Here is a 26,675-nt window from a genome sequence, read left to right on the forward strand (position 1 = left end):
ATACCGTGGTGTTGGAAGGAATTCCCGGCCTGCCTCCCTGTGCCATGTGGGGGCGGGGGTCCCCGTGGCTGCTGAGTGATGGGTGGCAGGCTTAACCCTTCGGTGGCCTGCAGCCAAACCCAGGGGCTGGTGCTGCAGCAAATGCAGAGCTCAGGGGCCGGCTGCTCCCTGCCTTGGGGACCCAGCATCTCTCCCTAGCCCAAGGAGCAGCTGCTGTGTGTGTGGGGGGGGTTTATTTCTTCCCCCTAGATATGTAATGTGCTGTGGGGCACATGCATCCAGCCCTTCGCCTGGACCCAGATGGCCTGCCCTGCTCTGGCACGGCACAGCCTGCCCGCCCCTGTAGGCTCCAGGACTCTGTCTCAGCCACCCCACACCCAGCTGCCCCCTGCCCTTGACGATGGCCTGCTGGGGTGCCACCTAGTGGCAGAACATGGGATAGACTCCTGTGGCTCAGCCTGGGGGTGCAGGAGAGAGGCCCTGGCGGCTGGACGAGGGGCTTCCTGTGCAGCCTCGCAGACTTATGGACTGGGGTTGTGCGCCTGTGATGCTGGGCAGGTGCCATCTAGGCTCAGGCTTCCTGTGCAGAAACCAAGTGGCCCCATGCATGGCCAGTGCAGCGCCTGGTAGCCCCCAAAGATGAAGCTGCCACCTGTGTCAATACCCAGATCCATCCCCCTCACCATCCTGCCTAGCTTCCACAAAGCCCCTGTCACGGTTTCCACCACACATCTGACTGATCCAGGAGCTTCCTGGGCTGCATATTTGCCCTGGTGGGGAGGAAGTGAAGGGCATTATGGGGGCCCTACTGAGTACTCCCCATTGCATCCCCACCCTGTGCACTGAGCTGCCTGCAGAGCGTGCACCCCTGCCAGCAGGCAGGGTTGTGTGGGGGAGGGCATCTACAGAGAGTCCTCCCCCTAGCTAGGAAGCAGAGGGCATTGTGCCCAGCTGGCAGGTCTCCCCCTTTCCCAGCCTGTTGCCTTGTGAGTGATGCTAGCTCTGTCCTCCTAGGAGCTCCTTGGCTTGCGCTGGCTTTCTGGGGGCTCCGGCTGGGCGAAGGATGTGCTGCCACCCAGGTGCTGGCTGAGCCCTGGGTCACGGCTTGCCACCGTGAGTCTCCCTGGTCTGTGGCACTGAGGGGCCCCTCGCAGGCTCCCAGGGGGTCTCTGCACCATCTGCCCGTGTACCCGGCCCTTCTCCACCCGCCTCCATGGCTCTCCCTGGAGCAGCCTGCTGATTCCCCAGCCATGGAGCAGCAGCTGGACTCCAGGCAGTGCCCTGCCCTGCGGGGGGCTGGGGCAGGGCTGCCTTCGCCCCAGGAGCACGTGCTAGTCCCGGGGTTCTCTGGCACTGCCAGCGCCCCCTGCAGGACGGCGGCTCCCCCAGACCAGCCTGCGGGGAGGGAAGGGTTAACTGCACTAGGGTGGCGAGAACAAAAGGGAGCCCCTCTGGCCAATGGGCGCGCAGAACTGCGTTTTGACACACTCTGGTTGGCTGCCGCGGGGCCAATGGTAGGCGGGCACTGGCTGCCCGTCCTGCCCCACGTGGGGGAAGGAGCCGTCAGTCGAGTCTCCATTGGCTGGCTAGGGGCCCGTCCATCGCTCAGCCTGCACACGTCACCTCGCGTCAATGAGCCGAGTGCGCGCGGCCGGCGTGGGGGATGGAGGGACCCCGTGGGCGGGGCCTCGCGCTCCTCCCTCTCGGAGGCGGGGCCCGGTGCCCCAGGGATGGGCGGGGCCCGGGAGGTTGGGTCCCAGCTGGGCTCTGGGCGCGGGATCCCTGCCCCCCATGCACTGGAGGGGAAACTGAGGCAGGGAAGGGCCACGGAGCTGCCCCCACATGGCCTGGTGCTGGGGGTGGGTGCGAGGTTGGCAAGAGGCGGGTGCCTCCCTTGAGTGTCCGGCTCCCCCCGCCTGGCAGGGGCATTCTGGTGCAGCGCCTCCTGCTGGTGGGAAGGGGGAGATCCGGGGTGCATGGGCCGGCCTCCCTTGGGCTTGCGGGTCTTGTTTAACCCTTGGCTGCTGGAGGAGGGCACGTCTCCAGGGCCCGGCTGCACCCACCCTTCCTGCTCCAGTGCAGCAGCTGGGGGGAGCCCCCGGACACGTGCCGCCAGTGCAGTATGGGGGGGGCGGCTGCAGCCTTGCTTGTGGGGTGCGGGGAATACGCCCTGGTGCTCTGCTCGGGCCCGAGCCAGCCGCGCATGGGGTGCGGGTGGGGATTGGGATGTGCAGCGTCTGCCCTGGCCCCATCTCCCAGCTGCTGAGGCCTGCAACTAAAGGTGCTTTAGAAACTCTTCCCTGCGCTGGTGTTCGGCTCCTCCGGCCCGTCCCTGGGGGCCTGCAGGCCCCGGCTTGCCCCTCCCCCAGCCTCTCAGCACAGCATAGCAAAGCTGGTGCTGCCAGGCTCTGGGGATGGCCTGCTGATTGCAGGTCTGTCCCTGTGGAGTCCCAGGTGCCTTTTCTGGAGCCCTGCCAGCGCTCTGCCCCAGCTGCCCACAAGGTGGGATTTCCTCTCGCCCTTGGTTGGCTCCAAATCGGCAGGTTTGCCCCAGCCTGGTCCTCAAGCTGTACCCCACCACTGGGGGCCTGTGCTTTCCCTGCCCCTCTCCCTGGCCCTCCAGGGCCTCCTTCCTAGCTCAACCCATGGTGCTGCTGGCAGGGCGGGGGCACTATAGCAGCTGTGGGGTAGCTGCTGAGCAGGGGCCCCAGGCTCTGGGGAAGGGAGAATCTGTGTGTTCCCAGTTCAGGAGTCACCCCTGGCACGGCTCAGCCTGGATAATTCCTCTCCCTTCTGAGGCCTGGTGAGCTCTTCATCTGAGCACAGACACGAGGCTCTTTAATCTAAAATCCCCTGTAGCTTCTCACTGCCTTCACTTTTGATCCTATATGCGAAACCAGCCTGGATCTGCTCTCCAGGCCCCTGCAAACTGCTGGCAGCTCCCCCTGCTTGGGGGGGGCGGGGGCTTTGTAGGGATCACATCCCGCTCCTGCTGGCCCCTGACTCAGCTTCTCAGATGGCTGCGTGATCAGACCTGAAGACAGCACTTCTCCCTGGTCTGCAAGCCGGCTGTCCTCAGCGCAGGCTGGAGCAAAACCCTCGCCTTGTGCCATTGGATTGTTATGGCTTTGACTCAAGGAAGGTGACGCTGGGGGGGCTGTGGGTCGGGATAGAGGCCCCATGGCAGAACTAGGGGGAGGGAGGAGCCCTGGGCTGGGCTAGCAGGGGCTACGGGTCAGGGTTGAGGGGCACCAGCAGAGTTGGTGGAGGGCAGGGCTGGGCTAGCAGGGGGCTGTGGGTCGGGGTTGAGGGGTACCGGCAGGCTTGTTGGAGTTAAAACATGCACAGCGATGCTGGACTAACCCCTTGCTCTGAGCTTCAGCGCGTGCTCTGCCAGTTGGGACTGGATTCCAGCTGCCTGGAGTCACCCGGCTCTGTCCCGCTGAAGGAGCAGGGAGAGGCGAAGGGCTAAGGCCGGAGTTTGCTGTGGTTCCCCTCCACAAGTGGGTTCCTGGGGGCACCTGTGACCCCAGAGCCAGGCCTGTGAGGGGGAAGGGGGCTGGGTGTCCTGTGGGGAGGGAGGAGCGAGGTTGCCACCCCAGTGCTGTCCCCAGAGCCACGCCTGCCGAGGCACCTGGGGATGGGGGGATCCCAGCACCAGCCCTTGGCCATAGCTTGCGGGGCCAACACTCCAGCATGTTTAAGGGCCATGGTGGGAAGCTTGGCGCTGGCCATTCCAGGGGAGCCCAGCCAGGCCCATGAGGGAGGGGTAGGGGAGCCCTGCCATCCCCGTGGCACTGGGCTATTTTGTTGGTAGGTTCCAGAGCTGGTTAAATACATATAATATATGGAGCTTGACCTGTCTCCTAGAACTGGAAGGGACCCATTGAGTCCAGCCCCCTGCCTTCACTAGCAGGACCAAGTACTGATTTTGCCCCCGATCCCTAAGTGACCCCCTCAAGGACTGAACTCACAACCCTGGGTTTAGCAGGCCAATGCTCAAAGCACTGAGCTATCCCTCCCCTGCTCGCATCCCTGCTCTGTGCTGGCACATCCCCCCCACCAGGCGGCTTGGCTGAGCTCCATGGCAGGACGTGCCATGCCGCAGACTCATCTCCTGCAGTGCTGGGCTCAGCTGGCCGAACGGGTGGGCAGCCCTTGGGCCAGGCAGTGCAGGGCTCCAGTGGCCGTGTGTGGGGATGATCTGACACTCCTCAGAGTAGCCCCCTGGTCAGTGGGCAGGGCGATGTTCAGGGCTGACTCGTCCTTTGCAGGTCCCAGCTACCCACCGCGGGGAGCAAGACCCCAAGCCTGTCTCTTTCTGGTTTGCAGCAGCCTTCCCCAGCCCTGGCCAGAGCAGAGGAGCCCTGGCGGGTCTCTGCCTGAGCCCCTCTGTGGGTAGGCGGGAGATGGATCAGGGTCTCCTGGGAAAGGGGTTTTGGGCCTCGGGCCTCATCCCAGCTCCGAGCTGTTGGCTGGGGCTCTGTTTGCAGCACGTCTGCCCCTGTGTGGGCACCCCAGGCATCTTTCACCAGAGCTTGCCCAGTGTGGAGCCCCATTAACGGGTGAGGGAATGGCACAGCGGGCACAGCCTAGCTTCCCAGCAGCCCTGGCCTTTGCGCCAGCCAGCCCTGCTGTGGCTGATTGTGTTACAGGGCACAAGCGAGAAATCCACTGGGGCTGAGACAGGCTGGGGAGCTGCAGTGGGACCTGGCCAAGCCAGTCTCCTTGCAGGGGGTGGGGGGGGTCCTGTGTGGAGAGCTCCAAGTGGTGCAGCCCATTGATCTTCCCTGCCATCAGGAGCCTTCCCCAGCCACTGCCAAGCAGTCTGTGCAGACACCAGAGCCCACGGCTGGTGTGAGCCCCTTTTGGGTGAGCTGCTCAGTGAAAGCGGTAAGCTAGGCTGGGACCCAGAGACATCTGCTGATACAGGCGGGGTTGTCTGTGTCTGTCTCCAGCTGTAGCCTGTCGCCCTACGGGGGGGCAGAGAGGGAGACCCCCCCAGGTCCCAATCCACTTCACTGGGCCATGCAGAGAACAGGAGCTGGACCATAGCATGGGGTAAGCCCAGCCCAGCCAGTGGGGTGGGGAGCAACAGCTCTTGTGGATCCTGTGAGAAAGTGGGGAATCTTCTGTACTATTTTTAATCCTGCGTGCCTCAGTTTCCCCTGGGCTGTATTGTTACCCATGGGCTGTTTGCTCTGATGTGGCCTCAGACCTGAGATCAATGGAGCCTCTGTGAAGACCGCAGCAAAGCCAGTCACCAGGATGTGGACACCTACCAGCTGATGCCCCAGGGAGCTGGATTTCCCTGCATCTGCTTACGGGAGCTGTGTGTGGATTCCCCGCTCGAGTGCAAAGGACGGAGGGGATGAGCTGGCTGCTGGAAGGAGTCGGGGTCTCACTTGGGGTTTGACCAGGCAGAGATGGAGCCAGAACACAGGTTCACTGCAGCTTAGTCAGGCTCTGAGCTGAGCAGGAGGGTCTGTGCTTTCACTGTTCTCTGTGCCACCTGGGGGTTTCCTGGGCGGTGCCAGGTGACTAATAAACTGACTGTTCTGCCAACGCTGTGTCACTGCTGTTACGGGTGAGGGGTGTTAGTCCTGCAGAGGGGCCAGGTCTCACCCGGGGCCTGCACTGCTGCAGGGAGTGTGGGGGGGGGGGAGGGACAGCGGACCCCAAGGTGCTGTCTGAGGAGTGAGACCCAGAGGGGCTGTGCTCACTGAAGGGCTCCTTCCTCCTAGAGGCTGTTCCAAGGCTGGGCCCATTGCCCTGTGACAGACCCTTAAGAGACCTGTCCTGCCAGGCCCTAGCGTCCGTGCTCATGTAAGTGGGGGCGTGATATCGCAGGCCAGAGTGATGCAAGCTTCCCCGATGTCCCTCAGTCCTGACCCGCAGCCCCCTGCTAGCCCAGCCCTGCCCCCGAGCCCTGAGAGGCTAGTCCCTGTTGGGCTGCTGTTCCAGCTCCAGCCATCCTGCACTGTTGCTCCTTGGCACGCCCAGGCCCCCGGTTGGGAGGAACAGCCCCTCAAAGTGCTTGCTGAGTCTTTCCTGTAGAGTAGCTCTGCTGCCGATGCCTCCAGCTGGCCCCTGGCGCTGTGCCCAGGAGGTGCCTGCAGCAGGGACTGGCCAGCCACCGTCACCCTTTGCCCGGACTCCCCTGGCTATGGCCGGTGGCCCTTCCCCTTCAGCTCCTGGTGCCCTGTGGTGACCCTTCAAGGTCCTCTGCTTGCTGGTTTGGCTCATGGGGCCTCTGGCAGGGTCTCCTGGGCAACTGGCACAGGTTTGGTGCCAGGGTGTGGTCACAAGGAGCTGCTGCCCCTGCCTCAGGACCCTGCTCCCAGGAGTGTCCCCCTCCCCTGAGCTGGCTGCATGGGGCCTGCTCCCAGCTGAACAGGAAGCCAGAAGTGCCTGTGGGGCTCTCCTCTGAGCTGGCAGCAGGGGTGGGAGCTGGGAGCCTGGGGCTATCTGTGGGTCCGAAGGTATCGTATCCCCTTCCTCGGACTTCCCCAGCCTGGTGTAGAGAAATGGCTGGGGAATAGGGAGGCAGTACCCAGGCCAGGAGGGGCCCCAGGGGCACGCAGGGCTCTGCAGGGCATTGTTTACCTTGGTTCTAGATGGGGCATCACCTCTCGTGAGGTACCCGCCGCGCTGGGGGCAGCTGAGGGTGGAAGCCAGGAATCCCAGCTCCCTGCCCTGTGGCTGCAGCAGGTGCTGTGAGGGTCCAGTGCCCCGGGAATAGCTGTGGCCAGTGTCTGCCTCGTGGAGTGAACCCCTTGGTGCTGCCTCCTGGGGCCTCTGGTGCAGCCGGGCGCTTTCAGGAATGGCTGCTTGGTGCTGTCTCTGCTGAGCTTGGCTGGGGTTTAACAAACACCCTGCAGCAAGGCCTTTCCTGGAGGGACAGGGCTGCCCCCCACGCTAGCCTCAGAGCGCCTTGGGCAGGTCCCCTCCCTCTGCTTGGCAGCACCCTGCACCAGCTCCCAGTGCAGGTGGAACATGATGCCCTCTGAGGGCCAGGTGGCCAAGGGAGTTAGGAGCCTAAAGGCGTGGACAGGCACCAAGGGTGATTTTCAAATGTGCCTGGTGTTTGCTGTTTCTTGGGGGCCTAATTCCCTTGGACAAGCTGGACTCTGGTGCCTGCTGCCCGTGCTGGGACTTTCAGGTTCTTTGTCTCCAGAATAAAACCACCCTCTGCTCTTCCCCTCCCCCTCTCATGCCTCTTCTTGGCCCAGCCTGCCCCTGTGCCCCCCCCCCCGCGCCCCAACCAGGTTTAGCATCGTCCCTTCCCCCCTCCCTCGCCTGACCAGGAGGAAGGGTGGAAGCTGCAGGTGCCCACTGGAGTCCATTAGAGCTAGTCCTGGCAGGGCCGGCCAGGGTGGGGTGGGGCGGGGCAGGGGATTGGGCCCATTGCCTTTGTTCCCTGTGGGATGGTCCAGGAAGGGGCCTCTTGCCCTGGGGTTGCAGGGGCTGTGATGGAGGTTGTGGGGAGCTGGGACAGCAGCTGGCACGTGACAAGAGGGTCTGGGTGCATGGGGCTGCCAGCCCCAGACTGGGATTAATGCCATCCTTGCCATCCAGAGGGGACTGGGGGCAGAGAGGAGATGTGAGTGGCTTGACCAGCCTGTGCTCCTCATGGGCTGGGGGTGGGTCGGCTCCTGCCCGATGGATGGGAAGTGGCAGCTGCATGGGGGCGGGCAGCTGCCCGTGTGGCCCTTGAAAGCTTGGTGGGGGGTGTCTGGGAAAGCTCCTTCTGCAGCATCTCTCCGCTCCCCACTCACCCGTCTCTGCTTAACCCTCAACTGGCTGACGTGCCCGAGGGCTGGGCGGGCACCTGCCTGGGCGACGCTGAGCCCTGATGTGCCCATTAGCTCCTGTGGGAGAATCTCTGTCCATCAGCCAAGATGCCTCCCAGGGGATCCCTAGACCAGCTCTGGCATCCCTGTGTGCCCCTCCTCCCGTGGCTGTGGGGCACCAGCCAGGGGTGCCTGCTGCTCTCTGGCCCGTAGGAGGGGAGGCCAGTGCTTGGTGGATGAATAATTAACGTGCCCTCGTCCCCAATTGGTTTGTGGTATTAAAAACTAATTGAAATCGGCCCCCGCTTGTCATCTCTCCCTGGGCCAACGTCACATTTATTGATCAAAGCCACCCAGGGCCACCATTTATCTTGCTGTGGTGGGTCCCACAGCACCTCATTTGTCTTGGTCACAGGCCAGGCGCTTCGTTTTTAACCCCGTGTGTTCTGGGCGCTGCCCCCCCCCCCGACACAGCATGGGCCCTGCTCCGGGGGGCTTCCGGGGCGCGGGGGGGGGTCACCTGGCCATGGCCTTGGCAGGTGGGGAAAGGAATTTGGTACCTGGGATGGGGGAAGTAGGGCTGGAGACCTCAAGCCCCACCCTCAGGGGGCTGTGGGCCCCGGCTGGGATGGGGTGCATGGGAAAGGTGATGCGGTCCCTGGAGCTTGCTGGCCTCGTGGCTGCTCCAGGCTGGTGAGTCAGTGGCCGGCTGGCCTTGGAGGTCTCTGCCGGGAGGGGGCTGCACGGCCCCTTGTGCCCACCTGTGATGGGGGCGGCTCGCCCGGTGGGTTCTGTCCCCCGTAACAGAATCCCACCCCCAGTGCTCCCTGGCGCCCACCCCCAGCCTGTGGATGTGCGGCTCCCTGCTCCGCAAAAGGCTTGCTGGGTCCACGCTGGCTCCTGTTTAATTTCGTCTCTCTTTGGCTGGGCAGAATTAAGCCAAGCCGGCTGTCAGGGCGGAGGGGCTGGTGTGGCCTGGGGGGCCCGGGCAGCAGCGCTGGGCTGAAAGCCGAATCCCTGGCCTGCGCACTGACCTCCCCTGGGGCGGGATCACTTTCCACACAGCGCGGACAGACACGAAGCACCAACGTGGAGCAGCTGGGCCGGTGGGTGTGGGGGAAGGGGAGGGGGGAGGCATTTGGGGAGCTCTGGGTGGCTGCAAGAGGAGACAGAACATTGGCCCCTCTGCCCCCAGCAACATGTCCCCACTTCTGGATGGTGCTTGCTGCCCTGGGGAATGGTATTCAATGGTCGTGCTGGGGCCTGGGGGACAGCCAGGGCTCCCTGGGGGGTGCAGTGTGGGGCTGGCAGTTTGGGGGCTGTAACTGGTCTGCCACTGAAGTGTAACCATGGGAAGTCAGGTCCCAGCTAGATGCCTCAGTTTCCCTGTCTGCAGAATGGGGGTTGGAACTGAGAGCACCCCAACATTTCACCTGTGCCCCCCTTTGCCTGTCATCAGTCACCCATTAATCTCACTGCGCCAGCCAGTGTCTCGATTTATCCCAGCCCCGTGTCTGTTTGTTGAGCCCGGGGGAGCAGACGTGTTTGCCATGGCTGCTGCAGGAGGACTAGGGCCAGCAAGACCCTGCTTGCCCTGGGCTTCCGGACCGCCCTGTGCCAGCAGCCACTCCAGCTCCCTTCCTGAGCGTGGTGCTGGAGCTGGGCCCAACAGGCAGTAATTGCACTGGCTGCTAATTACACCTCTCTGTCTGCGCTTGGGAGGAGGGCAATAAAATTGTGAATTAAGATATAAAACGAAGTCATTAGCCAGCAGCTGCGGGGGGCCGTGCTGGGAGTTACAGCCCTCCCGTGCTGTGAGTGGCTCAGCTGGGAGGGAGCCTGGCCCGCAGTCAGGCCATGGGGTGACCCTGACCCCCACACTGCTGGAGAAGGGGGTGGGCTGCACCAGGCCAGCCAAGCTCTGAACCCAGAGAGCGCTCAGCCTTCCTGGCTCTGCCAAGGATCTCAAAGCACATCCCCGTGTGAGTCCCAAACCCTCCCCTGGGGAGGCCACTGAGACCCCTCAGGCAGAAGGGGAAACTGAGGCACAGAGCCACCCACCCCTCCACAAGGGATTTGTCTGAAGTGGCAGAGGGCGTCAGTGGCAGAACTGGGGACTAGAACCCAAATGCTCTGTTGGCCTGTTCTGAGAAGTGCTAAAGCGAAGCAGGTCACATGGAGATGGGTCCTGGCTCCAGCTTTCCGTCACTGTAACTGATGTGTAGCCTGGCCCACCCAGTGCATGACACCCCCAATCCTCCCCTCTGATCCTCACCCAACACCCCTCAAAGGCAGGGCACCCCCAATCCTCCCCTCTGATCCTCACCCAACACCCCTCAAAGAAAGGGCACCCGCAATCCTCCCCTCTGATGCCCCCCCGTTTCCCTGACAGCCCCCCCAGGGCTTGGCACCCACAGTACAAAGGCCAGAGCCCTGGCCCCGTGCCTGTCTGCCCCGTGGGGCTGGTTCCACGCCCCATCCCACGAGGGACTGAACACCCGCTGCCCAGCAAGGTTTCATATATTTATTCATAAGCCAAGTTATCGATAGAAAAGTTCCATACTAAAAGGCCTTTACATCGTCTGCTGTTCAGAAAACTGGGGTGTTGCCCCTTTTGTTGTAGTTTTTTAGTGTTTACATTGAAAAAAACCCCTCCCCTCGGCGCAGAACGTCCCTTTACACATTTACAGCATAGCGTGGCCACGGGGAGGGGGGCACAGCCGCTTGGAGGGGGCTGGGGGGTGTCTCATGCGCTCATCAGGAATCTGGGTTACTCTGAGACCACCGGGGGGGGAGGGGAGGCTCCTTTCTCTTCTATCTGGAGCTTTGTGGGGGCTGGGACGGGCCAGCGTCCCCCTGCCCCAGTGAGGGCACGGGTCCTGACTGGAGTGGGCAGAAACCACAGACAGCAAAGTACTGGGAGTGTGGGGGCTGCAGGGGCACCTCCGATCACATTACATCAGCCCCCGCTGAGGCCCTGGGAGCTGGGGTGACTGCCAGGCCCTGGGGCAGCCCGGGGGCTTGGGGACATCTGCTCACTGGGGCCATGCTATGCCGAGCTGGCATGGGCCACATGGAGCCCAGTGTTGTGCCCAGCGGGTGCCACCTCCCTGTGGGGCAGGGCTGTTAGTGGGAGGCTGTCAGACATGCTGGCAGCCCCTGGGTGGGAGAGCTGGGATGTCACCCCCACAGAGCAGGTGCAGGGGCAGCCAGGGTAGGTGTCTCTGCTGGCTCCCCACACAGGCTCCGGGGGGGAGGAGCAGGGGGGTGGTGCTTTGGTTTGTCTGCAGGAAGCCACCCACTGTCCCTCTGGCAATGAGATCTAAACAGGGCGCGATACCCGCTCCCCACCTGCCCAGGCACCTTCTCACTGGGTTCTTGTGCGTTCAGAAAATTCCCCACGTGGGCAGCCCGGCCAGGGGGTTGCTGAGCCCCACTGTCCGAGCTGCAGGCCTGAGAGTGCTCAAAGGGCAGAGACATCTCGGCTCCAGCCTGGCCCCAGCCCAGGGCATTGGGGCAGCCAGCTCCCATGGGCAGCGCTGGCCTCCAGCCGGGCATCTTCTCCTGAGAGGGTCTGGGGGAGTTTGGGTTAATGGGATTCAGAAAAGAGGGTTAGAGCTGCCCGGTCCCAGCTGGGAGGGGGTGCAGTGCTGTCAGGCAGCCCTGCACTTTGTCCTTTCAGCGCCTGTGCACCCCTCCGCATGCCCATGTCCACATGCGAAACCCCCCCACCCCCACTGTCTGCACAAATCCACCCACGTCCTTTAACTGGGGTCCTGGCGCGGCTGGGAGCCACAGGGAGACGCCCAGCCTGGCCCTGTCTCCTGCTTGTGTGGGGCGTGGGTGCATGCAGGAGCGGCAGATCTGTGCATGGTGGGCGTGTTTGGTTCCTGCGGGAAGCTGGCTCTGGCTGCGTGCTCCCTGCCGAGCATGGCATGGCCTCCCTGCCCTAGTTTATAATAATATATATACTCTCTCTGTTCCCCCGTCACAGGGCACGTGCCTCCCCACAGAGCGCGGGGTCACTAGCATCAGAATAATAATAACAACAATGATACACCAAAGGAGCGAGGGAGCGCGCCGCGGGGGGTCTATATTACACAGCCGTCCCAGCCAGGCGGGTGCCGTCCCATCAGCGGGGTGAGCGCGCCAGGGGCTCTCCCTGCTCCCTCCCTATGTACAGAAACCCCAGCTGTCCTCGGCCACAGCCAGGCTGAGGGCAAACAGTGCATTGCAACCCCCCCTCCCCGTTTGTCTGTCGGTTTCTCTGTTTCCATAAAACTTCCCGGAAGAAATACAATATTTACACAAGAAATAAATAGAATAATACACCTGATTTCTGCTTTACCTGCTGGCAAACAGTCCGAGGTACTAGGGACAGTATGGCTTGAATTCAAATCTCTCCGTGCCTGCCAACGGGAAGGAGAGCTCTGTGTGCGGGTCTCCGGCAAGCCAGACGGGCTCTGCCCCGCGGCCGGCATCTGGGCCGCTGCTCTGTGGGAGCCGCCGGGGTTGTGCCGCTGGGCGGGGTTTGCATAATTACCGGGCCTGGCTCCAACGGGCAGAGGTGGTGCTGCGGGGGGAGCTTCCCCGGTGTCAGCGCAGCCCCTTCGTCAGCCAGCCCACCCAGAAAGGGAGGCAAAAGGCCCCAGGGTGCCCGGCCATTCCTGGCCCCGGTTCCCGGCTCCTTTCCCCTGCGTTTGCCGGTGGATGGGTGGGTCAGCACAGGATGGGGACGCCGTCGGCAGTCACCAGCCGGCCCGTGGTGGGGTCGTAGGTCCCCGCTAGGTAATAGAGGTCCTGGCGGTCCTGGTACTTCTTGTTCCTGGTCAGTTGCTCGTAGTGCTCCCGCCCCACCACCTGGCACTTGTGCGAGATGGTCTGCACGTCGTTCTCGTCCTCGTGGCACGACTGGTACAGCGCGTTCTGTGGGCAGAAGGCAGGTTAGGGTCCCCTGCAGGCTCCACTGGACGGGCTGCCTGCCTGGCCCTGCCTAGCATGCTGGGAGCTCCGTGGCCATCCTGTTCGGAGCGCAGCCTGTGGGCTCTCCTGGAGGGGCTTGGGAAGGGGGCCATCTCGTGCCTGGCTGCCCAGTGCCCCGTCCTGTGCCCGTCCGCCCAGCAACCCCATTTTGTGTCCATCTGCCCAGTGCCCCGTCCACACCCGGCAGCCCAATGCCTCATCCCGTGCCCCTCCATTCAGTGCCTCCATCTTGTGCCCCTCTGCCCAGCACCCCTGTTCTGTGCCCACCTGCCCAGTGCCCTGTCCTGTGCCTGTCCGCCCAGCACCACTGTCCTGTGCCCCCATCCTGTGCCCATATGCCTAGCAACCCCCATCTCACACCTGTCACCCCCATCCCAGGTCTCTCCACCCAACCACCCGTCCCACACCCGTCTGCCCCCATCCACGGTCCGTGCCCAGCCGCCCACCCCCTCACCTTGCCGTCGCTCTGCCGCTTGCCCAGCTTGGTCTCCTCGGGGTGGTAGAACCACTTCACCTTCACCACCATGTTGCTGCCCCACGACTCCCACATGCTCTCGATGCGCCCGATGTAGGGCAGGTTGGGCCGGCCGGCCGAGAGGAACACGGCACAGTCGCCGATGCGCAGCGTCTCCTTGCCCCGCACAATGGCCTTGTAGAACAACTTCCGGGCCTTGCCCTTCATGCCCCTTCTCTGCAGGGGGTGGAGACGCTGTCAGGCCCCAGCTGGCGACCCTCCAGCCCCACACTGGGGTGCCAATAGCAGCATGGCTGCCCTAGTGGGATTGGGGGTGGAGAGATGGTAGCAATGCAGCGGTTCCAGGCCCCCTCAGCGAGTCCATGGGCTCCCAGAAGGACAGGGCAGTCCCAGGGCTAGCGGCAGGGATGAGGTGCCTCTGGTGGGGGTGGGGAGGCTCTGCCTGGATCAGAGCTAAGGGGGGACCAAGAACTGCAAACCATGGAGGGAATGGGCTGGGGGAGACGCCTCGGTGTGCCAAGCCGGTGCCCCCTCAGGTAGTGACTGTGCCTCCATGGCAGGGGTCTGCTTGTGGAGGTGCTGGCCTGTTCCAGCATCTCCCTGACCCAAGACATCCCCGTTAAGGGCGTGCCTTGCTCCTCATCCCATCTGCTGGCAGTGCCCAACCGCCTCCCTTCGGCACCAAGCTAACAAGCCAGGGACAATCACATGGGAGGCCTCTACCTGCCCTGCCCCTGAGGCTCCCCTGGGGGCAGGGCTGGACGTACCTGCGTGGGGTTCCCTGACCACTTCCAGAGCTGCCGCGCTGGCAGGAAAGCAGAGATCTTTGGCCGATTTTCCACCGACGGCAACCGCTGCCTCCGGGAGAACTCTTTGGCTTTGGAGAAGCTCAGGGCCTCCTTGCGCTTCAGCTTGGCCTTGGCGCTGGCAGCGGCGGCCTTGGCGATGAAGCACCTCTGCGGGGCGCTGCTCTTGGAGCGCAGTGCCTGGGACTGTGCCAGCAGAGTGGGCACGGGGTGGGTGAGGCAGGTCTGCAGCAGCAAGGTGGAGTCCTCGTCATCAGAGCTGTAGGAGGAGTCCTCGTTGTCGGAGGAGCACAGGCTGGAGGTGGAGATGGAGCCGGAGGAGGAGGAGGTGGAGGAGCCGGAGGAAGAGGATGAGACCGAGAGGCGTGACATGAAGCGCGAGGGCACATTGGTGCCCAGCCCTCCAGCCTCCTCGTCCTCGTCCATGTCGGAGTAGGAGCTGTGGCAGTCGCTGTCACAGTTCAGGGCGTAGTCGGCCTGGCCCGAGTACTTGCGCAGCGCCAGCCCCACGGGCAGCTGGTGCATGGGGGCCCGCCCCTTTTTGTCCTTGCCCAGTATAGCTGGGTGGGCGTAGCCATGGCTGGGCAAGGGTCTCTCCAGCTTGGGCCCAAAGCCCTTGTCGCTCATCAGCAGGGCCTTGCAGTTCTTGTTCTTGGGCGACGTCACGCCCTCGTGGTCCAGCTTGACCAGGTACTCGCTGCCCGACTTCCTCCTGCCCCCCTTGCCCACCTCCGCCTCCAGCCTCTCCACCTTCTTGGCCCGCAGGAGCTTCTGGGCGCTGGGCAGCACCAGGCTGGTGCCGGCGCCGAAGGAGGCGTAGGAGCTGGCGATCCTGCTGAAGGAGTCAGCACCGAAGCCGTTGCCAAAGATGGGGGCGGCCATGCTATGCACGGGGAAGAGTGCCTCTTTGGCCCGCAGTTTCTTGCTGCTGCCGTTGAGCTGGAAGAGGTTCTGCAGCACGGCCGGGTTCTTGCTGGCTGCCTTCCGCTTGGTCTGGGCCACCGCTGACCAGCTCAGCAGGGGGCTGCCACGCCGGCCCAGGAAGTGATCAGCCGGCGGCAGCGCCTTGGCACCCACGGCCAGCACATCGGCTTTACCTGTCCGGGAGGGAAACAGCCGAGTCAGGGCGCTGGCTGTGGCTGGGAACACCTCCCGGGCTCCGCCAGGCTCCTGATCCACAGCCAGAGCCTCCCAACTGTGCCCCCTGTACATATGGGTCCCTAGGCAAGGCTGTGCTAGTTCAGCTCTCAAGTCAGGCACAAATGCGCGGCTGGAGAGGAGCATGATGCGAGCCCTCTGCTACCCAACCCTGGGCTCCACCACCCAGTTCTGCTGGTACCCCTCCTGCCTGACCTGCAGCTCCCTGCTAGGCCAGTCCCAGGCCCCTATGGAGTTTCCCCTCCAGGGAAGAGCACAGCTCTGCTGGCTGGCTGTAGCCGTGCAGGGGAGGGACCTCTGGCCTATAGGGAGGCTAATTCCCAGCCCCTGGCTCTACCTACCAGCTTTCTCTTTGCTAGTGGCCTTCTTGCTGGCGTTCTTGGCTGGCTCGGCGCTGTCACGTCCATCCATACACAGGCTGGGGACCGGCTCGCTGGGCGGGGGGGCATCGCTGGAGGACCGCTTCGTCCGCCGGCATGTGCTGGATACCAGCAGGGCGGGGGAGGGCTCTGTGCCTGTAACCACAGCGAGTGTCAGGGCTGGGGAGGAGACTCACGCCCATAGCCAGATGGGCTGGCCTAGGCCCCAGGGGCAAGGAGACCTGGCTGAGTCCTGGCCCGGCCCCCCCAGCAGTGCGAGGCCAGTATGCTGGCTCCTGGCCCTGCACACCCAACTTGTGCCTCTCTGCGGGGCTCCCCCTCAGCCCCAGGCAGGGCACAGCCCCCCAACCCCCACCGGGGCCCAGCCAGGCAGCTCACACTGGATCTGATAGTCCGGTGGCAGCAAGCGGATGTTGGACACTGAGATGTGCCCTGTGTCCCCGTCGTCAAACTCCACCACCACCGAGTCCAGGTCCTCCTCCTCCTCCTCCTCGCTGGAGGGACCTGAGGGGACATGCTGTCAGTGCGCACACAGGGGAGGGGGAGCCCCAGCGCTGAGGGAGTGAGAGGGCTACCCCACTGCCAGCGCAGGGCGTCCCTGAGGACAAGGTCCTGAGCAGGTGAAGCTGTGCCAGAGCCAGCAGGCCAGGGGAGGGACACGCTGATGGCAGGGGCATCTCTGCACCACAGTCACATGCGCATGCAGCAGAATGAGAGTCCTCCTCCAGCCAGGCCCATCCCCAGCTCCCCCGCCCTGCACTCACTCTGCGCGCTCCTCCGTACAGCCCGTCTGTCCAGGCCTGCCAGCAGGGCTGTGTGCCAGGGAGGTGCCAGCCCTGCTGCCCTCTCCTCTCGTTGCCCCTGCCCGGGGACCCCTGCCTGGCACCTGAGCACCAGCCTCAGTTCTGCAGTGGTGCTCATGCTGCCCCATGGCCCAAATCACCCAAACGGCTCCTACCCCAGCGCATGCACCCTGCAGGCTCCTCACCTCGCACAACGTTCCCCGGGTAGAGGCAGCGGGACTTCTGGCTCCAGTACGCGCACACCCTGGCACCTGGCGGGAGGTGGTGGCTGGACTGGGGTCTGATGTCCAGCACCTGGAAGGAGACAAGAGCATGGGTCACCGGAGGCTCCTTGGCAGGGCTGGGGCCTCTGCCCCCAAGGGAGGGGGGTGTCTGTCAGCCACGTGGGGGGAGCTCTGCCTGGGAAGTGCACACAGGGTAGGGAACCAGTGGGGTTCTGGGTCAGCTAGTCCTTCTGGTGTGCTCCAGCCGCTGTCCGGGGTGCTATGATGCTGGCCTGGCCTGGTTCCTGGCCCCATGCTGGTCCCAGCACATTGTGCACGTCTGGCCTTGTTTGCCTTGGCTGGGTGCTTGCCAGCCCCTCCCTTCCTGCCCGTGCTTTGAAGGCTGCCCTGCCTGCCCTGCACAAATGGCTGGGACCTTCCGATTGTCTGAGGCAGGTTGTTTCCCTCCCCGGGGCGCCGGGCCAAGCTCTGTGTTTACCCAGGGTGAGCAGAGCACTCACAGCTTCCTGCAGGAGCTGCTCCAGGGAGTAGATCCGCTGGCGGTTTCCTCTCTCCCCCTCGATCACAACGCTGTAGCTGCATGGGGGATTCAGTGAACAAGGGGTCAGGCCAGCGCGACCAGAAGAAGGGGCTCCCTCTGCTTTCGGAGCTCACCCAGAAGGGGGAAGGTGGGACATCCGGCCTGAGAGGCCCAGAGCCCAGTGAGTGGCTCTGCTGGATGGCAGTCAGTGGCCACAGGGGCAGCCTGCTGACCCAAGGGCCTGCAGCCCAGCGCTGCCGTGAGAGGGGAAGGGCCAGGGTGCAGGGGGATGGGCAGAGACAGAACTTATTTCACATCCCAAGAGCGTTCCCAGAGAGCCAGCGCTTTCTTTGACCTCTCCAGGGGAGAACGGCTGGGAAATCCAAAGGGGTCAACCCACCCTCATACCCGGGGGCATCAGGGTAGCTCCTCGATGCTGGGGTTGTCTGTCCATCTATCTGTCTCCTTCCTTGTGGGTCCCCCCGCCCCTCGTCTCTCCCCCATGCCAGCGTGGCCCTTACATGTCCGGAGGCTGCAGGGTCTTGACGCTGCCGGCATACAGCAGACTGTCCTCCTTGGGGATGAGCACCCGCAGGCCGTCCCGCAGGTCCTCCTTGTGGATAGTACAGGAGTGCGCTGAGGGAGAAGATGGGGCATGAGTCCTCCAGGGGCCAGCACCTGCCCCCCTGCCCACTCCGTGCCCGCAAGACAAGCCACACCATGGGTCACTTGCATGCCTCATAGCCCGTCCCGTGGCTTAGGGATCCAGAGCTGCTCATTGGCTTCTGGGAGCTGCACATGGGATGCTGGCTCTCGTTACAATGCATTGAAATGAGCCGTGGGGTGCACTGTGCCCCCTGGGATCCTGCCCCACCACTCTGTGGCTCCACCTCACTCCAGGGATCCCAAAGAGCTGCAAGATGTGACTGGATTGAGCCCCACAGCCCCACTCTTGAGAGCCCTATGGGGAAACTGAGCCACAGAATGGGCCAGTAACACACAAAGCCAGGCGAGGACCCAGGGGTCCTGACTCTGGTGCCTTAGACCGACTCCTCTGCCCTGGACCCCTCGATGTGTCCATTCATCCCATGCCCAGTGGCCTGGCAGCCTGGGCTCTGCCTGGGGGGCGGAGCTCACCATGGGCTGCGCCCTGCTCAGCCCCCAGCCGAGGGCTCTCCTCCTCTTCTGAGAAGCTGCTGTTGTCATCAAACTCAAAGTCATCCTCCACGGTGAAGCTCTCCAGCAGCTTGCTGACTGCCCGCCCCTTGCACTGTGGGGACAGAGTGCCGGGGGCAGTGAGCAGCCACCCCCTTGTGGTCCGGGAGCCGCCAGGGAGCCCCTCACTCAGCCCCCGGCCAGGCCTTGAACCCGGGTCTCTCCCGACAGCATCAGCGGCCTGGCCAGCGAATGTCTAGGGGGCCCAGGGGACGCCTGGGAGTGTCTGGAGGGAGGAATGGCCCCAAGGGGCTTCCCCCTGCCCCGCCAAGAACAGATTCCTGCTACTCCTCCCAACCCCCACTCCCCCCTGGCTGGGACTCCATCCCCATTCACAGCCTCGGTCTCTCCAGGTGGCTCTCCACCCACAGGCCCCTGACCAGCCCCTTATCTCTGGATGGGTGGCCGGTGATTAGTCAGGTGACCGCAGGCCGCTGGCCTCAGAGTCTCTTCCCAGCCGGGGCAGTTGGGCAGGATGTGGTTCAGGGCTTGGTTCCTATGCCACAGACTAGGGGCCATGGGGGCTGCTGCCATGATGGAGGGGGGACAGATGGCAGAGGTGGGGGAGGGGTTGCTGAAGTGAGGGTGGGAGCAGGGCTGGCAGAGGTGGGGGAGGAGTTTCTGGGGCGGGGGCAGGACTGGCGGTGGACTGGCGAGATGGTGTGGGAGGAGTTGCAGCCAGCGGAGCGGGGGCAAGGGCTGTTCGGAGGGGTTGCATTGCAGCGGAGCGGCGGGCAAGGGCTGGGGAGGTGGGGGCGGGGTTGCTGCAGCAGGCCGGGGGCAAAGGGCCTGGCAGAGGTGAGGGAGGGATTGCTAGCGGCGGGGCGGGGGCAGGCTGGCGGAGGGCGTTGCCTGCCAGCGGGCAGCGGGGGGAGGGGGGACAGCTGGCAGAGGTGGGGGAGGGGTTGCTGCAGCGGGGCGGGGCAGGACTGTGTGGCTACCTTACCTGTTTGGTGGCCACCTTGCTCTTCCCCTTGCTCAGCTTCTTGCCTTTGCTGAGGATGCTCTTGGCATTCCTGGGTGAGAGGGCCAGGGCCAGCGCCCCGTTCTTCCGCTGTCGGGGGGAGACGACAGGGGTTTGCACACCGACCGTGCATGGCGCTGGCCTAGAGACCCCCAACACGCCCTCTGCCCTGCACCATGCAACATGCTCCCCCTGTGCGCCCGCAGCCCCCCCCAGGAGCCCTTGCCCCCCAGCACTCGCCCGCAAGAGCCCCGTACCGCCCCCAGGAGCCCCTGCCCCCCAGCACTCACCCGCAGGGCCGACTGCAGCACCTTGCTCTTGCGGGTGGCTTTCTTCAGGCGCTCGCTGGAAATCTTGGCCCCATCCTCCCTGGGTGCGAACTGCCTGGCGTCGGTGCCGGGGAAGGGGCTGTTGCTGGCTGCCAGGCTGCCCGCGCCGGATTGCACCAGCTGCCGCATGCTCTCCTTGGGCTTACCCTTCAGCTTCCTCTTGCTGGTCCCCTCGCAGGCCCCCGTCTTCCTCCTGGCGGGCACTTTCTCCAGCTTCCCTGCGCCAGGCTTCCCTGGGCGCCGCTTGATCTTGACTTCGCCCTCTGGGCTGGAGATTCGACACGGCCCTGCAGGGAGAGAGGGGAGGGACAGGCTGCTTAGGCCAGGGGTCCTGGCGACTGCCAGCCTGTGCCCATCCTGAGCCCGCCTTGGAGCAGGGGCCCCGTGCTGGCATGTGGGCCAGCATCCTGGGGCACCGGCAGAGGGTGCTCTCCCGGCACTGACTGACCATGGCCAGCCGGCCACGTTTCCATCAGAGAAGCTGCTGAGCAAAGCGTCTGGCTTCGCTTGCTGCCTCTCGAGGTGGGCGGACGGGGCCGGTGCTGGGGAGAGCCAGACGGTGCCAGCGTGGGCCCCTCCAGCGTGCCGCCCCTGCTCCGGGCAAAGGCAGCTCTGCCTCCATGGCCTGCCCCCTGCTCAGGAGGGTGTGTGCCAGGAACCCCCTGCCCCAGCCCTCTGCGCCTGGCACCTGCCAATCCCCGGTACCCCCGGCCTGCCTTTCCCGTTACCTAGCAACCCCTGCCTTTCCTTTTTCTTCTTCGCCTTCTGATTGGCCTCCATCTTCACCACCGAGGATGGGGAGGGCCCGACCATGGCGGGGGGCACCGAGGGGGGCAGGGTCTCATCGGGTGACAGGGCAGCACCGTCCTCGCTCTCGTAGTCTGCGTCTGCAGGGAGGCCAGGCCGGGAGGGGTGAGGAAGAGATGGGGGAAGTGGGGCTGCAATGGTGGGTGTGAGGCTGAGCGCTGGCCAGACAGCACGTGGGTGCAGCAAGACCTGTACCTACCTAGCCCCCTCTCCCCACTCTATCCTGCCCAGCCCTGGGATCAGGGAGGAACCCGCTGGGCAGCCGCAGGGAACTCAGCACGTCCCACATGTCACAGCCCGAGAGTGGCTGGGGGGGTCTCTGGAAGCCATCTTGGGGCTCGCCGGGGGATACCCCCACAAGGGTAGGGTGCAGGGCTGGGATCCCCCTTCTCTAGCCCCAGCCCGGTGGCCAGTCGGCACCCAGGAGAGGTTTGCTGCAGCCAGACACGACCAGGGCCAGCACAAAGAGCCCTGGATTTCCTCGTCTTATCTGCCCTTCCCACTTCTCTGCCCCTTCACCCGGGGCATAGGGAGGGCGCTCCCCAGGGATGGCACCTCCTGCTCCTTCACAGCAAGCACTTCCTGCTCCAGCTTCCTCCTTCCTGCATCCTGCCCAGGCGGGCCCCTCTCTTTGTTCTGCCGGACCAAAGGGCTTTTGGGGAGAGGAAGCTGAGGCTTTTTCCCAGTCTTGTGTGTCAGGGCCTGGCTGCCCGATAACCCTGCCCGGCAGCTGCGGGGTCGCCCCTGGGGCCTCAGGAACCAGCCCTGGGCCAGGCAGACACAGCTATTTTTAAATTCCTCATCCCACAGAGCTTTCTCCATCTGTCGGCCTCCCTTCCTCTCCCCCAATAGCTACAGCTAGCGCTCACCTCTGCACAGCCCCCAGCCCTGGGGAACCCCCAGCCCCTCAATCAGAGCCCGCACCCCAGGGGGTCTGCAGGGAGCCCGGCAGAGCAGCAACAGCCAGGAACGGCTCGCTGCCAAGGCAGCCCTGCCCTGCCAGCTGCCCTGTGCCCAGGGACAGATGCCCCTTCCCTCTCTCGTGGAGCAGAGTTGTGCCCAGGGCCTGCCTGGAGCAGCGAGGGCCTCCCTGCAGCAGTACGAATGGGGGGCAGCCCTGGGGCCGGGTGCCAGGGGGACCTGACTGTGCCATGGTCCTGCACCTTTGGCCCATGCCCTCTCCCACTCCCATACCTGCGCCGGCTGCCCCTGGGCTGGGCATTGCTTTGAAGTGAGCAGACTCCTGGCTGGCCGGGTCCTGCTGCGGGTACTTGGTGGAGGCTGCAGCTTTGGTACTCTTGGCCCTGGAGAGTTTCTTCTGGATCCTGCTGCCGGGGCTGGGCTCTTTCCTGCGGAAGGGGCTGATGCCCGCCGGGAGCCCTTTGCTCTTCGCTTTCTGCTTCAGCTGGGAGACCTTGTGAGCAGCCTTGGCAGCGAGTTTGCTCTGGGAGCTGCTTTTCTTGCACCGCACCTTGTCCTGTGTGGGCCGGAGACAGCACAGCCCTGAGCAGCCACCCCTGTGGGCCCCCCAGCGCGCTCTGCCCTGCTGCCCAGCCCTGCAGCAATGGCTTCTCCTGCCCCCCATGGCCAGAAGAGGAGCTGGGCTTCCCATTACAACCCCCACCCCTGCTGCTCCCAGCTGGGGCTGTCGGATGGAGCCCCATGTGTGGAGCAGCCAAGGCCCCCCAAAGACCCCTGGGCAGCGTGCCCCGCACCCTCACCCAGCTGGAAGCTCCTCTCTGGGGCAGGTGGCGTGGCCGCTCCAGGCTCTGCGCTGGGCTTGGCACCAGGTTGTCCCCTCGCCTCCCCCAGGCAACCCGGCAGGGCCATTCCCGGCACGGGCACTCACCTGGGCGCCCTTGAGGCTGCTGTAGGCCACCTCGACAATCCTGCTCCGCTTCGTCTTGGGCTCGCCGTCGCTCCGCAGCTCCGCGCACAGGAGGGACAGGCTGGTTTTCACAGCCCTACGAGCGGGGGTGAGCGGCCTTCAGTGCACCGGGCATGCAGAGCCGCTGAGACGCGGGCCTTGTCCTGCCACCAGCCCGCCTGCCCTGCCGTCAGCCCACCCCAGGGACGCCGCCTGCCCCGCCGTCAGCCCCACCCCAGGGACCCCGCCTGCCCCGACGTCAGCCCCACCCCAGGGACCCTGCTTGCCCCGCCGTCAGCCCCAGCCTGCCAGGGAACCCACCTGCCCCACTGTCGGCCCCACCCCAGGGACCCTGTCCTGCCACCCACTCAGCTGTCCCAGGAATCCCAGTCTGCTGCCAGCTCCACCCCGATGTCAGCCCCAGGGCCAGAGCCTGACCCTCCGCAGCCAAGCAGGCTCCCAGGGACGTTCCCAGCCCAGGAGCATCAGTCCCCACAGCCACTGAGTCTGGGGCCCTGAGCAGCACTGTGAATCGCATCCGGCACTGAGCAGCCTAGCGGGGCGGGGGAGGGATCTTGCCCCCACCCAGCCCCTTTGCCCAGAGCCATATTCCATGGAGCAGCAAGGCTGGTGACAAATCGGTGGGAATGAGCCAGGTCCATGCTGGAGCAGAGAACCAGAGCGGCTCCGAACTCCCACCCCAGCCTGGCGCTGGGTTCTTGTCCCAGCGATGTGATTGGGGACAAGTCGCCAGATCGCCCTGTGCCTCAGTTTCCCACTGTATCAAATGGGGCATTGAGATGTCTCTGCACCACTAGAGGGGAGCTGGGAGGCAAAATCCATTGTGATGCTTTGAGATCCTTGGGGGTAGAGGCTGCACAGACAATGCAAAGCGTTACTGCCCTTCAGCCTCCCTGACATCGGCCCTGCGCCCCCTTCCTTCCCTGGCAGGTGTATTATTGGTGGTGGGGGGGCTGTGTTGGGATCTCCCCACCCAACAATGAACACAATGCAGGCCACAGCTGGAACACGCAGATCCACCCCCACTCAACCCCCACATCTGCTCCCTTGCGGAGGGGGGGTCCTCTCCCTGGGACATTCCTGGGCTTTCCTGCCTTCCTGCCACATTCCTCCAGACAGCCCACGAGGCGGCTGCTGCTGCAGCTAATTAATATGGGGGGGGGGGGAACGGACCTGCTCCACGGACAATCGCCTCTTTCACCAAACATGAATAGCCATCCCCAGCTGTCAGGGCGCTTTCTGGGCACGGGGCTGGCAGGGGAAATGCAGCTCCCATGTGGGGCTGGCCTGTCCCATCCAAGAGGACGTCACTGCTGCCACTGGCGAATGGGGGAAATGGGGAGATACCCCTCCAGACTGGGGGGGATGCACAGTTGTTACTGACTAATTGCTTTAGTCATCAGAGTACAGAAAAAACCAGCAGGGCCTGGGAGCAGCAGCTGGGTCCAATGGGGTGGGGGATGTGAGAAGGGGGTCCCCCACCCCAGCACTCAGATCACAGCACCTCGGGAGCAGCACATAGAGACGCTGTGGGTCAGAGTGCCAGAACCAGCCACGCCGCCTATCCCCACCGTGCACCACCAGTGCCCACCCTGGCACTTCCACAGCCCTGCCTGCGGCTCTGTGGGCACTGCCCGTGCATCTGGGAGCTCACTGGAGCAGCCACCCCATAGAGAGAATGCCCCCCCATCCCAGGCTGCTGAAGGAGGCTCATTTACCCTCCCTGTTCATTCCTTCCCAGCGCTGCTGACCACCCCAAACCAGGGCATCTCGCTGCTCCAAGGCCTGGCTGTGCCAGTAGCCCCTCCGTGCTGGGAGCGGTGCTGAGCCCTAAGCTCCAGGGAAGCTGACTTTGCTCCCCTGCCCTGGAACTCCAGGCTGGGGTCTGAGGCTGCAAGGCAGCTCTCATTCACATCCCTCTGGCAGGGCTGGACGCTTTCACTAAACCTTTCGACCCGGCACCCTTGGGTGATCCTGGCACCCAGTGTCAGCTCAGGGTGGCAGGAGGGAATCCCCGGGGAACCAGAGAGCCAGGAGGGGAGGCAGGGAGGTTTCCAGCTCCCCCGATCACCACCCGGGGCCCTTGGGCCAGCCAGGGAGGACTGGGGCCCTGAGAGGAGATTCCATGGCCCAAGGCCACAGTTTTGCTCCAGGGGAGTGTCTGGCTTTGGGAGGCGTCTCTGCTCAGACAGCTCCGTGCCCTTGGGGAGCTTGGGGAGGCAGGAATGTTAGTGATAGGATGGCGGCCAAAGGGCCGGAGCTGCAGCTGCTGGAGGAGCCTTTGCCGCATGGCTGTGGCCAAGATCCCGCAAGTAGCGCACGGGGAGGGGCAGGGCCTGCGTGTGGGGCTGCGGGCTCACAGCCTGCAGAGGCAGATTTCCTGGGGTGCAGGGCCAGGGTATGTGCCAAGACGTGCGTGCACACAGAGGCACAAGCAGCGCGAGTGTCAGCACGATGGATGCAGGGGTGTGAGTATAGGGAGCCTGCTGGAAGGCTCACAAATGTGGTGCGAGACTGTGTGCAGCGGGCGGGTCGGGTCAAGTGGAGGGCTATGTGATGGTGCATTTGTGCATGGACTGGAGCACAGACATATCCGTGCGAGGATATGCCTGTGCATGGATATGCATTGGAGCACACGTACATGAGTGTGCCGGTCTTTGTGGCTGCATCTGTGGAGGAAGGTATGTGCATGAGCACACGTGTGCACAAGCATGGCTGCACGACTGCATGTGCACATGAGCAGCAGGCACATGCCTTAGTCTGGCCACTCCCCAGGCAAATGGCACAGACCCACCCAAGGTTCTTGTTGGGTCCTTTATCAGCAACGCCAGGAAAGCAGAAGCTCCAGTGACTCTGGCCCACGCACCAGGGGACGGAAGTGGCCAGATCTGGAGCTTGGAAAGAATTTCTAGGTATGCCAGTCCCCTGGCCTGGGCCCCACCATGGCATTTTCTGCCCCTCCTGTCCCACCAGCTGGCAGCTCAGGCAGCCCTGGCCCAGCTCCTGGTAGGAGGGCGGTCGTGCTCAGCCCAGGCGTCTGCGGAGGAGCCTGGAAGCCCTTTTCTCCAGTCACTAGAGGAGACAGACCTGCTCCGGACAGTGGAGGGCAGTGTGGGGTGTCTCTGGGTGGGACTCTCCTCCCAGAGAGCTGGCCCTGTGTTCAGCAGGCTGTTTTGCTGAGGGTTGCAGAGCTTTGAGGATGAGGGTGGGGGAGGTTTCTTCTCTTTCCCCTGGACTGGGGGGAGGGAGAAAAACCAGTTGTCCCAATAGCCCAGGAGAATTCCCACCAGCCATATGGTCGAGCCACGTTGCAGCCCTAAGCCAACACTAACCGCTTTTTTTTTTTTTTTAACTCTAACCTTCACTCCATTTGCTAATGTTTTGTGACATAAAACCTCGAGATTAATTTTTTTCCTCTGTCTTAATTGAAGGAACCATTTAGTACAGATTTAACTATTATTACCAAATCATCAGGATTGATGCACTGCGCACACACACTCCAATCATGTTTGGACTAGCTCGGAGGATTTATGCAAATTGGCCTGCCGGGAGAGGCAATTTGTAGCAGAGAAGGACAATTATACAGGGCCCGTGAGTGCGAGAATGACTGCGCCGGGCGGCTAATGGATAATAATAAAGCGCCGGCAGCAATGAACAGCACTGCAGCGTGACCAATGACTTTATACAGCACAGATAAAAAGGCTTTTATGCAACACTGCCTTCCCCTTCGAGAGGGGGGGGCTCCCCGAACAGAGCAGGCAAGTCGGAACCACTCGGCGATGGGCTGGGGAGGGAGGGACTGCGCTGTACCGAGAGGCAGAAGGAAGCCAGCTTTGCAGGCAGCCGGCCCTTTATCCAGCCCCATTTGGATCCTGGCACGCTCTGCCGCTTGCACACACGAGGACTGTGTTTCCGGCCCCCAAAATGCTGCCGGTTCTGGGGCAGGGGAGTCGTGAGGTGGGCTGTGCCACGCAGAAGCAGGAAGGAGAGCAAGGACACCAGGACACGCTCCTGTAATTGGCCTGCCAAGTGCAGGGGGCTGCAGGTTTCCAGTCCCAGCTGAGGCCCAGTGCCCTGGCGTGCCACCCGCCGGGCCCTGAAGGACTTGTGGACTTGTGCCGGGGCCTGCTAAGACAGCCAAGCGGGGGCGCCCCGAGTCACATCTACGACACCAGGGATGGGGAATGAGCCCCCACCCTCCCATGTTGCAAGGCAATGTATGCAGCACACCCCCTGGAGCCAGAGCATGGGGCATCCTGGGGCCAAGCAACCCCCAGAGACAGGGGCCCCAGCTGCTGGCATAGCCCCACAATGCACCACACCAGCGTCA

The 26,675-nt window shown here is 63.8% G+C and overlaps 1 protein-coding gene across 1 annotated transcript in view; it reads right to left on the reverse strand.

Moving 5' to 3' along the window:
* Nucleotides 1-10,303: 10,303 nt before the first annotated feature.
* BAHCC1 (BAH domain and coiled-coil containing 1) overlaps nt 10,304-26,675 on the reverse strand; it is a 71,966-nt gene continuing 55,594 nt past the window's right edge. Inside the window, 14 exon segments of the mRNA XM_032797136.2 lie at nt 10,304-12,719; nt 13,231-13,467; nt 14,019-15,154; nt 15,557-15,730; nt 15,974-16,099; nt 16,584-16,692; nt 17,123-17,198; nt 17,664-17,778; nt 18,280-18,412; nt 19,304-19,411; nt 19,612-19,937; nt 20,379-20,537; nt 21,652-21,934; nt 22,307-22,421. Coding sequence (XP_032653027.2) covers nt 12,513-12,719; nt 13,231-13,467; nt 14,019-15,154; nt 15,557-15,730; nt 15,974-16,099; nt 16,584-16,692; nt 17,123-17,198; nt 17,664-17,778; nt 18,280-18,412; nt 19,304-19,411; nt 19,612-19,937; nt 20,379-20,537; nt 21,652-21,934; nt 22,307-22,421 — 3,304 coding nt within the window. The 3' untranslated portion in view covers nt 10,304-12,512.

Source organism: Chelonoidis abingdonii, chromosome 13 (assembly GCF_003597395.2).
Source record: "Chelonoidis abingdonii isolate Lonesome George chromosome 13, CheloAbing_2.0, whole genome shotgun sequence".
Taxonomy (NCBI): Eukaryota; Metazoa; Chordata; order Testudines; family Testudinidae; genus Chelonoidis; species Chelonoidis abingdonii.